The sequence below is a fragment of the Perna viridis genome, chromosome 4, assembly GCF_037379345.1.
Source record: "Perna viridis isolate PV_CMFRI_1.1 ecotype Kerala chromosome 4, ASM3737934v1, whole genome shotgun sequence".
Classification (NCBI taxonomy): Eukaryota; Metazoa; Mollusca; class Bivalvia; order Mytilida; family Mytilidae; genus Perna; species Perna viridis.
In genome coordinates this window covers 41,111,537-41,129,273 of record NC_142448.1, presented here as the reverse complement: position 1 = coordinate 41,129,273, position 17,737 = coordinate 41,111,537, and the positions used below count along the sequence as shown (strand labels likewise).

Below are 17,737 nucleotides of genomic sequence, written 5' to 3'. Positions count from 1 at the left end.
CTTTAATGCTTATTAAGTTAACAAGATTAAGCAAATTGTGTTTGTATTTCAAATGACAATATGTCATTGAATCATTCTATTTTTTTAAACAATCGATATGTGTTGTTTTCACAAATGCTCCATCGGGTTTTATCACACGATCTGTTTACTGTTGATTAAATCAGTAGTATTCGGTTGGGTTGATTTCCTTATGGTCGTCGTCAATGAGCAGTTGTAGTTTATCATCAATAGAACAATCAAGTCATTACGCTTACACCACGGAAACGTGAAGTTACAGTTTATTTGTAAAGTGGTATATCACTTAATCATCTGGATACGACCATTTATTCAAGTACAGGTGAGTAGAATTTCTACATTTCTTTTAAGATCAGTGATACAGTTACTAAGATAGGTCTTCTCAATTAAAAAAAAATGTCTTTATTTGTAATTCTTTGATGAATTATCAAATCAATTCATATGATAGTTTGGTGTTTCTAGAAAAGCAGAGGACGCTTACCCTACCGGTTCACGTGGTCCATGCTTCCAGTTTTTAGTGGAGTCCGAGTTACTCATATGCTTTTGTTACTTTGTATGTATGATTTTAGTTACATTATGTTATTTGTTGTGTATGTTTGTTTTCCATGTCTGGTCTTTGTCCCTGAATTGCATTCTTTTGATTACCGCTATAACCTTGGTTCCCTTGATTACTCGTTGATTTCCGTTGGAATCTTGTTTCCCTTGATTACTCCTTTAAACAAGTTGATAGAAAGATGTTAATGTCCCTTTCTAACACTTTAAATGTATTTTGAATCTTGGTAAAACCATATACATTTGTACATGTTCACATAAGAGTGGTTTTACTTTACCAATATACTTCCTTTCTTACTATGTTTTAAATGAAAGTGTTTGCAAGAATAAGGCGAAGTGGGAATAAATGCATGTCAAAAACCCATCGATCTGACAATGTACACTCAAGGATAATTTCTCTATCTGAAAATACCATTATTTGACCTCTGCATCACTGGCGTTAGCAAAATGAGCTTTTTGACAGAGTAACATTTTTTAAAACGTTCACGTTTCTCATTAAGGGTCCGTGCATCGTTTTTCGCGCTTTTACACATCGTTTTGCTTTAGTTAAACGCGCGATGAACGCACGATCGAAGCCTTCGTTTAAACGCACGAAACAAGCATTTGTTTAAACGCACGGTTCGTTTATCGTACGTTTAGTGAGTGTTTAGCGTGCGTTTAGGCATCATACGTGCGGGAAACCTAAATATCTCAAGGAGTGTATATGCCCTTAAAGTATTCATTTTCAGTGCATTTGAATGAAATTATAACTCAATGCACCAACATGATATGGAATATGTTGTCTTTTTTCCTTGATTCTGATATTGCAGATAGTTAAATAAGACTGTGAAAATGAAAGGTTTTTTTTCAATGTTTCCTTTAGAGACTGACACTTAGGATTCAAGATATGACAGATAAAATGTATAAATATTGACATTTTGATGAAAACATCATGGGTTTGAATCGTGTTAATCACAGCTTGTTTTATTCACTGAACTTACTTTCAACTTGAAAAATAAACGAATTGCTTCTTCGTGGAACGCATAAATATCTTTTACACAGTAATATTGTATTCATATTTCTATGAATGGTAATTACTCTTGAATAATTAAATATATGTTTCTGTATACGTATGGCACGTCGTTATAAATCATTAAAAATAACAAAAAAAAAAAAAATAGACACACAGGTTAACCGGTTGTTGCTTTATTTCAGATTTTCATAAAATTTACTATGAAATGTAGCCGGCAAAAATCTCAAACATGTATGTGAAAACTGGTGTGATAATACAGAACAATCGCATGGTTCATCATAATGAAATTTAATATTGCACAAGTTCGTCATTATGATCAATCTTTTTTTCTTGTAAAAAATCACGATGACAACATTTTTGAATCGTTTTAATGGTATTACACAATGTGAACATTGGGAGAATCATGTTAGTTCTGGACACAAGTCAAATAAAGACGTTCTTGTTTAAATCAGGTTTGCATAATTATATCGACGTGATGACTATTCGACCGACATACATCGTTCGACATAGCTGTCTCAATCGAGCTATATTAGTATCAATAATGTCAAAAATATGATCTGGTCCAATTTTAATACATACCACATTGATATGCAATTGAGTTGTGTCGCGATACAGGTTTTTTTTTTTTTTTTTTGCTTTTTCTCCCGTAAAATATCAGAATATACAGTGAATACTTTATAACAGTAAATACCAATACGTGCAATACTATGGTGTTTTGAATTTATATTGACAGATATTGCCTGAGCACGAGTTTTAATTTAGTTCTAAAATTGTTGTTACCGTACGACTATTAATCTCATTTACATAGTATACATATAACGGCTTTAGTAATATAATGCATACACTGTACAAGCGTTGTAGTGTACGGTCTCTGAACCGATCCGTGCAACTCTTTGACGGATCGATGACACATGATTGATTGTTCGCTGACGGGCCGATAACCGATGACCGGTGACTGATCTGAACGCAGTTTTGTTAAGGAAAATGACAGATGATCGGTTCATGTAAATTTCAGAATTTCCGTTGGAACAAATTCGATGTAATACCCTATTTAATTTATCTTAAATTTGAGATATTAAATCCATATACAATGTAACAGTTATATTTTGTTAAAAATAAATGAAATGTAAAGCAGAAATAATCAATTGATGTTTAAGTCTATTTCATTTAGTAAATTTCATGTGAAGATTGACAAACGAAGCAACGAAATCCATAAATATGTTAACCGCTCAGTTGTCACATGATGCGCTCACCGGTTTAATCGATCGATTTGAAGGACCGATGATTGATAGGAAACTGATTGGTGATAAATGACAGATCACACTTATAGTTGAAAGTACTGTTCTTAGTCTGATTATTTTTATAAGGAAAAAACAATATCCGAAAAATAGACTTTTAATACACTACTAACCGTTCTTTTAAACCACAAGAATTAATATTTGCAAATTCATATGTAAACCTAACAAAATCCAAGTAAATTAGGAAGCGTTAACAATTATTCGCCGTTTACAGTAGCTACCGTTTAAATACAATAATAAATTGGACAGTTATTTTCGCGATCATTTTGTGAAATAACATGCAAATCCTTAAAACTGTATTATAACATCACTTCCTGATCGTCGTCCTTATTTTCCTAAGGATGTATTTATCCTTTATGTAGTTTAAATACGGTCTAAGATTACATTCTTAGTGGGAACAAAATAATTGCAACACAGGATACATATGTATCTGGTCTTTACACAAAAGATAATTTAACACAAAGTCCACTACATAAAGAAATTATAATCATAAAACGGATTTCATTTGAATAAAGTAGGTCGATACGACAGGGTTGAATGTAATCAACGCCATAATCATTACTTTATGATGCATAACATATTTAATTCGTTAGTCCTAAAGAAACGTTAAAGCCTTTTCAGCGACTTCAATATAAGTGTTTGCAAAATCAGGCAACATTGGTAAAGTCATAAACATGCATACCAAAACCCCACCAATCTGACAATGTAATATCACTCAAGGATACTTTCTATTTTTGAAAAGACCATTATTTAATCACTGCATCAATGACTTCGCTCAGAAATATTAAATAGAATGTAAAAAATATGGTTTTGACAGAGTTATCTGCCGTTGCAATGTTAATTTTCAGTGCATTTCAATGAAATTATAACAAACACAAATTTCCAGATGATATGGAAAATATTGTCTTTTTTCCTTGATTCTGATAGTGCAAGTAGTCAAATTACACTATCAAAATTTTGTTTTTTTTTCAAACATGTGCCATGCTTTACCCACTGCCTAATTCTTACAGGGACTGACACTTGACTGTTGTATATTAAACACTACATTATAGAAAATAAAATATCTAAATTGCATCTGACATCTTACCTATATTCGTTTATGCAAAATATACAAGATAGCATGTTTAATAACAAAGAAGAAACTGCATACATGTTAAAATAAAACTACACTAGACCGCTGTCATAACTTTGCATTAAGAAAAGTATTATATTTTTCTTTATTTGATAAAACTTGACAAGCCTATATCGACGCAAGAATTATAGAAACACTTAAGCGTAAATTTACATTCTTGGTTTCTCCTCATGATGTGTCAAATGAAATGTAAAGTGTATTTATACGAATGTCTACACGCAACACTTTTTCGTAGTTGCACATAATTATAAACATACGTAATACGTTATTATGGGTAATCCGTATTATTACAACAAAGGCAAATTATGTTATTAACGAAATGTGTAAATAACAATACATTTAACTATTTGGATTGATTTATTTGTCTAGAACAAATACAATCAACTGGATTTAAAATGCAAGTTAAGATATATTTTATTCCGGGGCTACACAAACAAATAATGTAGCTGCCGGATATGCCCTTCTAATCAAAATTAAATAATTTGACAACACAAGCACATTTTCGTTGTTCAGGCACAAAAAAGCAGCAAAAGTGAGTGATATTGCTGATATCTATCCAGTTAATTAATGCTGTCTCTCAAATAGTTAAAAGATGAACAGGTATGATGTTTGATAGTAAGTTGAAATCAAAACCTACTTATGATCAATTTAATTCATTGTTTTATTCGATACTTTTCTTAAAACGCCAATATTTTGGTCTTCTCAACTGTATTAGTAGTTCTGTTGAAGTGATATCAGTGCATCCCCGAATTAAATGCTTTTGTTTTAGAACAAGAGAATAGGTTAAGATGTCATTATGTTAACATGAGACAAAATTAAGTAGTTTTACTCAGTTCATTTACCGATAATTTACACAACTTAGATAATATCTTATTTTCATATTTTTGTTTGTATAATTGCAATTTTATAGACATCAGTCGACAAATTTGATTTCTCATTGAAAATTGTACCTAATTATTGATATTTCTTGTGGTGTGATTTGCCAGCCAATCTCTGTGATACGTCATCCAATAGAGTATATTAGTTTCTCACAATTAGAACTGCAGTTCAGATTTGCGTGAATATTTGCAATTGAAATCAAACAAAACACTGAGCTATATGATATCAAATCGACGAGTTTTTGTAGACTGACGCTAATGATATTTGGAGCTAATTCATAAATGTTTAAGGTAAGGACAATTTTGCAAACATGTACGTTCATCATTTCAGATTGTTTATCATGTTACATAAAATTCAGTGAGTTATTGATCAACCAATAATCAAAATTAAAAGAAAAAATGAAAATAATACTCGATTGTTTCTAAACTGTCATTGATGTTAACCAGATAATTCAGTAATAGTAAAAGGTTACAGTTTTGTTAATTTTAGATCACAGAACCAGTCTTTATTATTTTTTATATGAATTATAATGTTTGAAATCATTGACGAAAAGAAAGTTTAACTTAATTCCGGTGAAAACTGTCATTGTAAATAAAAAAAATGAAGATCCGTCATAGCAATCAATTATTATTATAAGTTTAATTCATTAGAGCGTTAACAAAAGTGCAAGTGATTTTCCCTAATATAATTTTAATTAATTGATTAATTTTTTTTTTTCACGTTTATGGAATGTTCATTCTTGTACATAAGAACAGAATACAAAAGCAGCGACAAAAATAATAATACATATTGAACAAACTTGAGGAAATATAAATAGACTTAAGGAGGTAGATCTCGGGTAAGGGACATAACTCATGAAATCACTGATATGTTTGCATCATACACAATTTCACCTAATCCTCTCAAGCTTTCATTTGAAGCAGAATAAAATGAATCCAAATTCATCAGATGCTTACAAAGGTTGATGTAAAATGCTAAATACAAACGTTCCATTGATTTTTTGTTGTTCCAGAGTTGTTTCCCTTACCCTAGGTCTACCTCCTTAAAAGGAATGTAATCTCTGTCTTCGATCTGAACAAAGGAAGATGCGTATCACCACTTTGATACGATTTTCTATACAGAGTTAAGGAGAATATGCATACATTGTACATATATATCTTAATTTTTTAATTTGAAAGAATGCAAACACAAAAACATTCAGGGTTGCTGGACCTTTTTTTTAAATAAAAAAGCTTGATCACTCATTATGTTCTGAAGCCTTTCCATACTAAAGTAATGCGTATTCATCAAATATTGCCGCCTCTTTTCGGATATGCCTGTTCCAAGTCAGGACTATGTTCATGGTTTCGAACTTTATGGTTTCTATCCTGATATTGCAATATATAGACTTTTATTTATAGTATTCCTTTTGACTATTGTCTAGATTTGATCAGTTAGATAATTTTACGATTACCCATCATGTGTATGTTTATTTATTCAATTTAGATCATTACTATGAGAAATTGGTGGTAGACTGGCGAAAGTCGTATTTGTGTCTTTACTTGACATTTTAGCGTTTTGAAGTATGCCGATTAATTACAAAATAAAACTGAATTTAGAATACACCAGGCCCTGGCACCTTTCGGTTTTAAAATAAAAAAATACTCAAATCTATGAATATTTATTATCGTATGTGACGTCTAAAGACTTTCGTTAAAATTACCTGAAAAAATTCTCCCAGTTTTAATTATTCTTTTGTAAACCACCACGTTACAGGCAAGAAGGCAATAAAAAGAAATCAATGAGATTTCTGAAATCGATAAAAAAAAATCCATATAAAATAATAACTTTACAAACAACGCATTGTGTTCATCATAAATTCAGTATTGATTAAGGTAATAATAGAGATGCTAGGAAGGCGGTCAATCCGGGATTAACTCGAGATTTTCCACTGTCAGTTTGCCATAGTAAAGGTGTCACATTTCAGTCAATATTTTATCATGAGTACGCTTTTTATTTAAACAGATGAAGGGATTCTCTGGATCCAAATGCGCAAATTAAACCCACGTAAACATATAAACAGTCCCTGCAATAACATAATTCAATCGATAGCTTTAGGTGATTTAATTAATATCATTTCACAGAGGAAGTGCAGAAATGTTTCCTACATTAATTCATTTCTTCCATTTTAATTTACATTAAAATATGTTTTTGATAATTGTAGAAAACAACAAATCTTATCCTTGTAGGTATGACGTTTTGAAAGCACTTAACAATTTAATCAGTAAAAGCTGCCTAAGAAGAACCCTGAACATACTCGAAAATCTGATTAAAGCAGGAACTTTCTTTAAAAGGCTTGTTTTATCAATGCACACCTCAGTAAACCGAACTCTGACTAAATTAAATCAAAGTCCAAAGTCCAAAAAAGATTCGATTCAGACAGGTTTCACTAGTTATGAACTCCTCAAAAGTGTTTCAAACTCAAAACCAAAATCGGTAGCGTTTGCTATGCAACATTACAAACAAACAAAAAATAAATAAATAAAGTGACTTGCTACAGCTTTTCATTTCTTGTCTCTGCATTGAATATTCAGAAACAATGGCTTGTTATAGCTAATGTATATTTTGTCATTTAACTAACTTCCCACATATGTCAAATTACAAATTCTATTGCGTCTTAACATCGCATTATTTTCTCATTATAATTTCTTAACTTACAGTAATAAAACTTTTAAAACATTATCGGTCACTTTATCCAATTGTCATCCAACACGACGCATGGAAATATTCTTATTAAAATGAAATAAACTGCTGTTCACTTGCAATTGTCTTAATACAAACTTCATGGGCAAAGTTCACATGGAAGTTCGTATCAAATGAAATTCACGTGACAGCTGTTTCAAAATTAATTGCGTAATCCAATTGAAAATCACGTGGAATCTTTAGCGAACAATTCTGTAATAATAGATTTACCTGTGAATCGTAAAAAATAAATTGTTACAAACACATTTATCGTTAGAACAGGGAAATTAATGAAGTAGTTGGTAACTTAGACACTAAAAAGTTACGTAAAGAGAAAGTGGACACAAATTCCATTTCACACTTTAATAACTTCAAATTTATGGCATGACTCGAAACTCCAATACACTTAATTACAAACACAATGTATTATTTTTAACAACGCAAACTCATTTTGCACACAATGAACATAACGATTCGTTTAAATAATACTTAATGATACATTATTTGCAATGACTGTTACTTTTTAAGTGAAATAATATTTAAGAATACGAAGACAATGATAGACATATTTTTTGTTCTTTTGATTTAACTATGGATGTGCCATACTTGGCAATATGTTAAAATTACACACAATAAAAGTTCTACAATGATATGAAACATACGCATTCAATTTATACGTAAGTCGAAAGATGGACAGGATGTATAACTTTACTCAAACTTTTAAATAAAGGCAAAACGTAGATCAAATAATAACAAATTGATATACAGTACTTTTGACAGTCATAGAAATGGAATAGTTTATTAGTTCAATTCTTATAAAATTCCTTTCTATAAGCAAGGGTTAGAGAGGTGTTTCCAGGATATGTAAAATGTTATACATAGATATACTTTTTGATGTATAAAAATATCAAAATTCTTTAGTCCTCGTTTGCATTTTGTCAATTTAACCCCAATACTTTCCACTTTTTGCATGTGTCATAACGAAAAAAAGTGTAAACAATTTAAACACAACAGTTTTGATGGCTGTCTGTTCAACTTATCAGCAACTATAAAATTTTTAATGATTTTGTCAATTTTACACAGAAAAAAAATATAAAGAAAGACATATTAATTTTGCTTGACATAGATTTAAGTGTTAAGTATTTTCTACATTTGTCTATTATCACTGCAACCAATAAGTAAATAAAGTAAATAGGATGTAGACAAACAATAAAAAATACAATATTTAATCTCTCGAGTAAAACTCATCTAATTCAACATTTGTCCCTCTCAAAATGTATCACTGAAAAGTACAAATATACAACAGCTGTATGTAGTGTCATGGTTAAAAACATAAATCGTAAATGATAACGACAACAACGTTTTTGCTTTGTCGATTGAAGCAAAGCCTGTTTTTCAACTTATTATTTCATTTTATTTGATCTAATTACAGTAATAGTGTGTCTTAATAAGATTTGATTGCATCCATCTGTTCCAACAAGCAATAATTGGTCCGTATCTGATTTAAGATATATTGCATAATAATAATAAAACAGAGTAAAGTACAACTCAATGAAAGAATCAGACAGTGCAAAAGGAAAAAATGTGAAAAAAATGCATATCAAGAATTGACTGCTTTGACAAGATCGTTCACTCAATGAGGTCTTACTTATCTGATATAAACTCGTTTTACTTTCTGCATGTGTAAATATCTGAGAAATTGGTCATAAGAATGTCAAATAATGGAGATTTTTTTACAGAGTTATATACCTCTGAAATGTCAATTGCAGTGTAATTTGATGAAACTATAGTTCATTTTGTCCTCACATTATATGGACAATTTTGTCATTTCGTTTCTTCTGATGGTACAAATAGTAAGACATTACCGCAGAAATGATATGTAACATCCTATCATATTTCACCCACTGACTGACATTTAATAGAGAGTGATAAAGTATGCATACAAGATCGAAACAAATTCTACCAGATACCTATCATTCATGATACATCGTTATAGAATTTCGATCAATAATTTTCTTACACTAGAAGATATGAGACAAATGCTCCATCACACAAGTTCTGTTTTATGACACGAAATCCATATCCGTTGTCCTTTGGCGTTATTTTTTTTTGTAACTGTAATCTTGATAGCATTGACATGCTGCGCACATGTTTTGTTTTGCTATCCAATATTTCATGTAAAACGAAACAAAGGAATTGAATTAAGGTTAGAATTTTATGACATGAAATTAACATTGGAATATAATAGAAGATGTAGTGCAAAGTGATGATATGTCATTATATGTATGCGTAGTTATAAACTTGTTATCTCCATGCAACAAGTACATGTTCAAATTAAATAAGTAAAAAACGGTAAATGTGGCGTTGGCATTGTCCACATGCGAGTATTAATGTGTTTTCTCTCTAAATGGCACATGCAGAATAGAACATCAATGAGCAATAACTAGTCAACAGAGAATGTTAAACATAATTATTTGAAATCTGTAATTAAAAAAAAATGAATAAATAAAATATATTTATGTTTTTGAAAGTAAATTAATTTGTACTTTTACCCAAAAAATCTGACATGATTTGTCAATGAATCGAATTTGGGACGAAAGTGAAAGGGACGACATTGATTGCAATGTGAAATTCTTATAAAGTAAACATTGAACGTACCTCCAATCGTTCTTTGCTCTTTAAGTAATTTTAGGCGATTAAGACATCGTTTCAATTTTTCAAATAATTATTGGGGACACTTAGTGATATTTTGTACTCTATCCGCGACATGACACTTCCAGACGATGATTTTTTTTGGGTTCTTTTTCATTCTGCAGCCCGATAACTTGCTCGTCGTGCTCGCTATAAAGTCATTATTAGCGACCATAACATTGACAAAAAGTAGTAGGATCTTCCCGTTCGTACATACAGGCAAAAACTCACATACATGCATTCATACGCATATATATAATTTTGTAACAAAGTGAGGAATGAAACTTTATTATCAAACCAATGTGCAATGTACACAATAACAAAACATATGAGACTGTGAGGGATGTACAAAACAAGCAAAATATAGAAAGAATAAAATAACATACGATAAGAGCTGAAACGAACAAAAAAGAAAAGAAATAAAAGTTAAATAAGTATAAAATGAAGTGAATATTATGGGAAAAATCATGCATTAAAAATATTAATGTAAGGAAAAATACAAACTACATATATAAAACAACAGGTCATTGACACTTATCCAATGCGATTGAAGAAGGTATATCCTGTCATTTAATGACGGAAATGAGGATAAAAAAACACATTGACCGAACACAAAATAAATTTGGCAAGAAAGATATTACACCAATTGCAGCTGATACCACAATGGTCCTGCCTCGGTACAGGCACTTCAAATGAAAATGAGGGTTAAATCTAGGTTTAACAGCGCACACTAAACCTCCCTCTTCCATTGTTGGGTAACTATACCAGTGGTGATCAAAATCGTTGAATAAAATATTAAGTTTCTTCTAAAACAATGAGTAATGATGCTTTTTTTGTTGAAATTCAACTTTGTGCTGACGTGACCGATTATGACAATAGCATGCAAATGTTTTATTTACTGATATCTAAAAAGAATTTGGTAAGAGACCTTTTAAGACGAATTTCCTAAAACCCCTGATTCAGGAGTATGTTACGCTGATGGTGTTCAAGGAAATCAGAGTAGTTAGTACTTGCTCTTTCGTAGCGAACCAATTGTGAAATATAAACACCATATGTAGGAGATGAAGGTTATTGCTACACAGGTAAGGGAAATATACGATATTGAAATTAAAGTCGTCTCTTTTTTCTTAAATCCTATTGCTGAAATGACCACTGTTGTCGAATTCGAGATGTTGTTCTAAAAAAAAAGATGCAGGACAGACTGTTTCCGTAGTCTCCTTTTTCATGAATAAAAAATATATTTCTTCATCATTTTATGTTGTTTTACAATCTGCTACAGCTTACATTATAGTGTTTACGTGCCCTTTACAATAAACTGATGCATTAATTAAAAATTGCATGGACGTAGACGTATTGTCGACAAAAGCACAAATGAAACGAACTCTTGGGATAGAATATGCCTTTACATCATGGCATTCAATGATTTACATTCGTGCATATCAAGTAGGGAAAACCACTTTTTCTTGTAAAGAATATAATGTCATGATGCTGATTAAGACGTATTTATACTTTCAATGGTAACTGAATTAGATAGCCGGCAAATTGCATATGAATGGCATAAAAAATATAAAATTATGGAGTTCATTCAGACCGTATAGTTTATTGAGAGGTCAGTTAAAATACAAATAACTGTTACGCGTTGGGCATTTTTTGACATTAAAGTTAATAGAAATTAAGAGAACCAAGATTCTAGCGGAAATCAAAAGGATATAATCCAGGGACAGAGACAAGACACAACAGAGAACATAACGTAATTAAAATAAAACAGTCGTACAAAGCAATGAAAGTAGATGACCAACTCGGACTCCACTAAAATTGGGAGCATGGAGCAGCTTCACCGGTAGGTTACGCATCCTCTGCTAGAAACACCCGCCATTCTTTTCTAACAGGTATGATATAATTAGGTAAAGGTACGGGAAGTAAATGTATTACAAAGAAAACAACTAGACAGGGGAAAAAGACAAACACAGCAAAATACTTGACATGATCAAAATAATGCATAAAAAAAACAACGAAAGTAAATGAGTAAGTCGGACTCCACTAAAACATGGATGCTTGGAGCAGTTGCATAGGTAGGGTAAACGTCCTCTAATTTTCTAGGAAGCATTGGCGGGGTGGCTTTCAAATAGATTTACACATGCTTTTTGTGCAACACATTATAATTTTTCAATCACCTCGGTTACTTTTAAAAAGATTAAATTTTAATAACAAATGAAAAAAATACACGTATGTAGACAGGAACGATAAGACAAAGCAACGCAAGGAATATCAACGGACAAAGCAAACATTCAAACGTAAAGGTGAATCGACATAGCATCATAGCGTTTCTGAAGACAAAAAAATAAACAGCGTAAACTTTTTACAACAAAGTAGCATTTCTATACAAAGAATTAAACATTCATTCATATTTTCTCATTTCCATGTACAAAGCCAATATTGAAGTTTTCTAAACTGGGACACTTTAAGATGTAATTGAAATTCAATTTCTCACTGTTAGCTTTCCTTCAAAATTAGATATTTTTTTTCAATATTAATTGATCTTTTAAAGTTTTTTCTTTGTCAATTCTAAAGTATTACTCAAGGATTGATTTTCTTGTTTTATTTGATATCCTCCCTCTTTAATCGACGTTCGTTTTGATTACTTCCTTAGCGTCGCTAGATTCTTTTTTTTTAATTTTCCTTTAAATTGAATTTTCAATATTATTCTTCGCTTAAAATAACATTTACAAGACATATTTAGAAGAGAAAAATACATTTAGGGCACAAGCTTTCTTGAATGATTAATTGTCTGACAAGATTCAATTACTTTAAAATTATCAAAAAATTGAAGCTATAAATCTTTTTCATGACAAAAAGTGCGTTGAATCCAACTTAGGTTATTGAAACTGACACACTTAGTTTAGATATAAATTTATAGTTTTATACCTATGAAAGAATGTGGAAAGGAGAACATTGCAAAACGCTGTAGCACTATATTGCACCAGCTCATATTCTAAAATCAAAACAGTAAATACATCTATGAATCACTCAAAACGGCATCTTTGACATTTGTTTTATCATATAAACAATTCCCACATGTTTTTTTTATTTGAAAAATTTAAAATAAGTTGGGCGAATGATCTTGCTGCAAACATATTTAATCTGCATACATCAAATTTGAAAAGAATTCACGAGGAAGCATTTGATGATTGGTTTGGCTTTAAATGTAATACGTTTTTATAATCTGCTTTATACACAAGTTTATTTTTTTAATTTTTTTTTCAAAATTGGGTAGTTATGAATAACTAATAATATCCGGGAACTTGATACATGAAGGCACAATGTCTTCAGACATCTGCTAATTTTTTCAAGTACATATGCGTACCAAGAATGCGTTAAAATTCAGAAAACAAAATTTATATATTGGAAAACTGTGTATTTCTTTGTCTGAGCTCGCTTTCTGGTAAACAGTTTTTTACATGTGCACGTCCTGAGCTGATTTTTGTAAGAAACTAAAGATGATTTCCCTTCAATACATATATTCAGGCAACCGCTTGTCACACTTGGACAATGCAAAGAAAAAAAAATTAAAAACAAATTTGACATGCAACACAAGGCATTCGTGTTCTTACAAATATGTTGTAATACGCCTTTAAAAGTACAGCTTATTTCTTGGTCAAATACACGGATATTTACATACAAAAAATTCTGAAGTGTTTAAAATTCAATATAATATGGGACAAAACACTCTGTTTGTAATGATGAATTTAAAAACAAATGTATATATCTGTAAGTGTAGAGTAAAATATAATGATTTACAATTAAACTTTTCAACATATCAATAAGTGCAATTTTGTGATTTGAAACGGATTAAAATGTTGATTATTCTGTATTTGATAATGAAAAAGTAAGTCCACCCAGAAAATGCAAGAATCTTTCAAAATCGGAACAAAGTACAGCTCTTATGATTTAAACTTCCCATTCACGCCAGATTTCATCATTTCCTTATTCCCTATTTTACTCATCTAAATACCCATAGGATAATTCCCATAGAAATAATTCACCCCCACTGATTCCATTTTGCAAATTAACGGACAAATATTAATCTTATCTATTTTGATTCTTCAATATATTAACTGATATCTCTAAAGAAATCTTTTAAATTTTCCAAACAAAGAAATACTTAAAACTTATTATCTCATCCTTTCAATTCAAAATCCTGATCCCCGTACACCATCCACATTCCATTCGCAATTCCTGATCTCCACCTTCGTCATTCCCCCGTATATCAAAATTTTATAAGTTTACCCCATACACGATCTGTATATTTATACTCGTAGTTCTCTGCTTGCCAAAGGACAATTGATTTTAATAACGCCTTAGAAGTTGAAAGATCCGTCAGCAGAAATTATTTAGTGAGGACGCGATTTTCTGCCATTGTTTAATGCAGTATTCTAAAATGTTCACCAGTCATTTTTATTATCTTAGTGTAAGATATACTGGGTGATCGTATAGAATTAAGGGTAATCAAAAGAACAAAATTCTAGCGGAAATCAAAATAATATAATCCAGGGACAAAGACAAGACATGGAAAACAGACAAATACAATAAAGAACACAAAGCAACCAAAAACAAGACATACAAAGCAACTAAAGCCAATGAGAAACTTGGACTTCCCTAAAAACTGAGAGCATGGACCAGTTGGACCGGTAGGATAAGCATCCTCCGCTTTTCTAGAAACACCCGCCGAGTTGCTCAGCAAAAGTTACATGTTTTGTTTCATTTTGTCAGGTAACACTAAGAATTTCGTTTCTGATAATAAAGTTGGCTTATCGTTTTCAAATGGATGGATTGCACACCTATTCTTTACCCTACAGACACATCGTACACTTTCACTTTGTATATCTTTTCTTAACAAGCTGTTAGATGTTAATAGCAATGAAGTGTAAGTTTTGTAAGAATCCGGTAAAATGGAAAAGATCAGAAACATGCATGCAAAAACCCCACCGATGTAGCAATAAAACTTTACACAATGATGTTTTTTATCTATTTGAAAAGACTATTATTTGATCACTGCATCAGTGTTTGCTCTGGCGTTTTTAGATATTATATTAGAAAAATGGTGTTTCTGAGAGAGTTATTTGCCCTTATAATGTTCATTTTCAGTGCATTTGCAATGAAATAATAACTCAGTTTACAAAAATGGTATGGAAGATCTTGGTTTTTCCCTTGATTACGATGGCTCAAATTGTCAAATACAAGTTTTATTAATCATACCATGTTTCACCCACTGCCTGATTCTCACGAATACTGGCACTTGAACATGTTATTTATATTGCAGAAGATCATGAAATCCCACAGTTAAATATCCAGGGAGATAAAAATTAACACTATGGAAACGACAACGAATACCAGCGTTTTATGGAGAAGTAGCTCTCATGCATGGATGGCTGAAAATCTGAACATTTCCTCTGAGCAATACAATGTTACAGAAATACTAGATTACTGCGATGACAATCTTACAACAAATACTGCTTTGTCGAACAGAACAAACTTTGGTCCCCTAATCAATAAAGCAGCTATAAATATATTTCTGATAACTTCCTATGTTATTATATTCCTCGTTGGAGTCGTCGGAAATACATTAGTCATTTACGTTGTCTTACGATTCGCAAAGATGAAAACCGTTACCAATTTATATATCCTTAATCTGGCTGTCGCAGATGCTTCCTTTCTAATAAGCATTCCGTTTATTATTACAACTACCCTACTCCAACACTGGATATTTGGACTTGCCATGTGCAAAATTTATAATGTTCTTTTCTCGATCAATTTCGTCACGAGTGTTTTGACATTAACTGTTCTAAGCGGAGATCGTTATCTTGCCGTGTGCCACCCAATCCGTTCCGGCAAGTATCGTACAATCAACATTGCTTACTTCGTATGTCTTTGCATATGGTCAGTGTCGTTTTTAGTCATGCTGCCAATTATATTGTACTCTACAACTATACCCAATTTCACTCAACCATCTTTGAAAACATGTACGATTAAGTGGCCTTCAAATCAGCTTCTCCCACAAGGAAAGGCTTTTACTTGGTATACGTTTCTATTGGGCTTTGCTATTCCCATATCAATGATAACAGTGTTTTACACATCAGTAATTGTTAGACTCACATGTGTCGGACAATTAATCAAGTCAAAAAGTAAAAAGAAATCACACAGAAAAGTTACCAAACTTGTTCTAGCTGTTATTTTAGTTTATTTTTGCTGTTGGCTACCGTATTGGGTGTTTCAAATCAATTTGACATTTCAACCGATGGATCATCGTGTTCAAGTATGGGAAATATATCTGTTTAACGTCTTTACTGTTTTAACATTTGCAAATAGTATGTTAAATCCTCTTTTGTATGCTTTCCTGAGTGACAATTTCAGACGAAGCTTTGCTAAAGCTTTCAAATGTATATCAGCTAAAGATTTAGAGAGGAGGACCACTGCTGGAGATAATAGCGTGTATCCAAAATCATCCCAACAAAATGCGAAAGACAATAATAAAACACAAAAGTACGAACTTGACACGATGAAAACTGCGACAACCGCTTTCTTACCATCACCCTCAGAAAATGCTAATGCAGCTCTACTAGAACAAAGCAGTATATATGTTGATAAAGAAAGCCAGACACAGCAGGTAGTCATATAAATATACTTATTCAGACCACCTTAAAGATCAAGTTTTTTCTTCGTTTTTGAACGTTTTACATTAAGAAAAGATACTTAGATTGTGCATGGAATTATCACTTTGCGATGGATCATGTTCTTGATTTGATTTATTAACATGATGTTCCCATGAATACAGATTTGTGTGGAGAAACGACTGCAGTAACTTAAAAAATGGCGTTTGTAGATTGAACAGGCATCTATTATTCGATATGTTTCCCTGCACAATGTATCACCTCTACAGTTGACAGTATCTAAATTTTATATGGATTGGAACAGCAGCTAGACTTTTGAACATATGGAGTGATTTGGTTATCTCGAAAATAAAAACATCAACACTAAAACAAATACACATATTATATCTGATATAAACTTCTGCGCCTAGATTTTAACCAGATTATATGACCCTCGATATTGTACTTATATGTTCAATTATTTGAATAAATGTTGTTATTGTAAACCTTTCTTATCATTGAATCTTTAATCATTTTTTTTTTCATTTTAAAGAGGTAGACCTTGGGTAAGGGAAATAACTCTTGAAATTACTAATATGTTTCCACCAAAGCCTTTCAATCTTTAATTTGAAAACAATAATGAAGTCACTCCAAATTACTTGATGCTTACATGAGATAGATGTAAAATGCTGAATACAAATATTCTGATGATTTGTAATAGTTGTGTTCTTTACCCTAGGTGTACCTGCTTAAACAAGATCGATATTAATAATTGGTCATTACAAATTTG

General features: G+C 31.4%; 1 protein-coding gene across 2 annotated transcripts; it reads left to right on the top strand.

The window, feature by feature from the left end:
* The first annotated feature begins 126 nt into the window (after nt 1–126).
* On the top strand, nt 127–17,453 carry LOC148620101 (somatostatin receptor type 2-like). 2 transcript variants are annotated; one of them, XM_088580682.1, is made up of 2 exons: nt 127–337; nt 15,621–17,453. In XM_088580682.1, exon 2 carries the CDS (start codon nt 15,672–15,674, stop codon nt 16,974–16,976), a length of 1,305 nt encoding a protein of 434 aa, XP_088436808.1. In that variant the 5' UTR covers nt 127–337; nt 15,621–15,671; the 3' UTR covers nt 16,977–17,453. The 2 variants fall into 2 exon arrangements, with proteins under 2 accessions (XP_088436808.1, XP_088436809.1); XM_088580683.1 differs by lacking the exon at nt 127–337 and adding an exon at nt 5,018–5,178.
* The last annotated feature ends 284 nt before the right edge of the window (nt 17,454–17,737 follow it).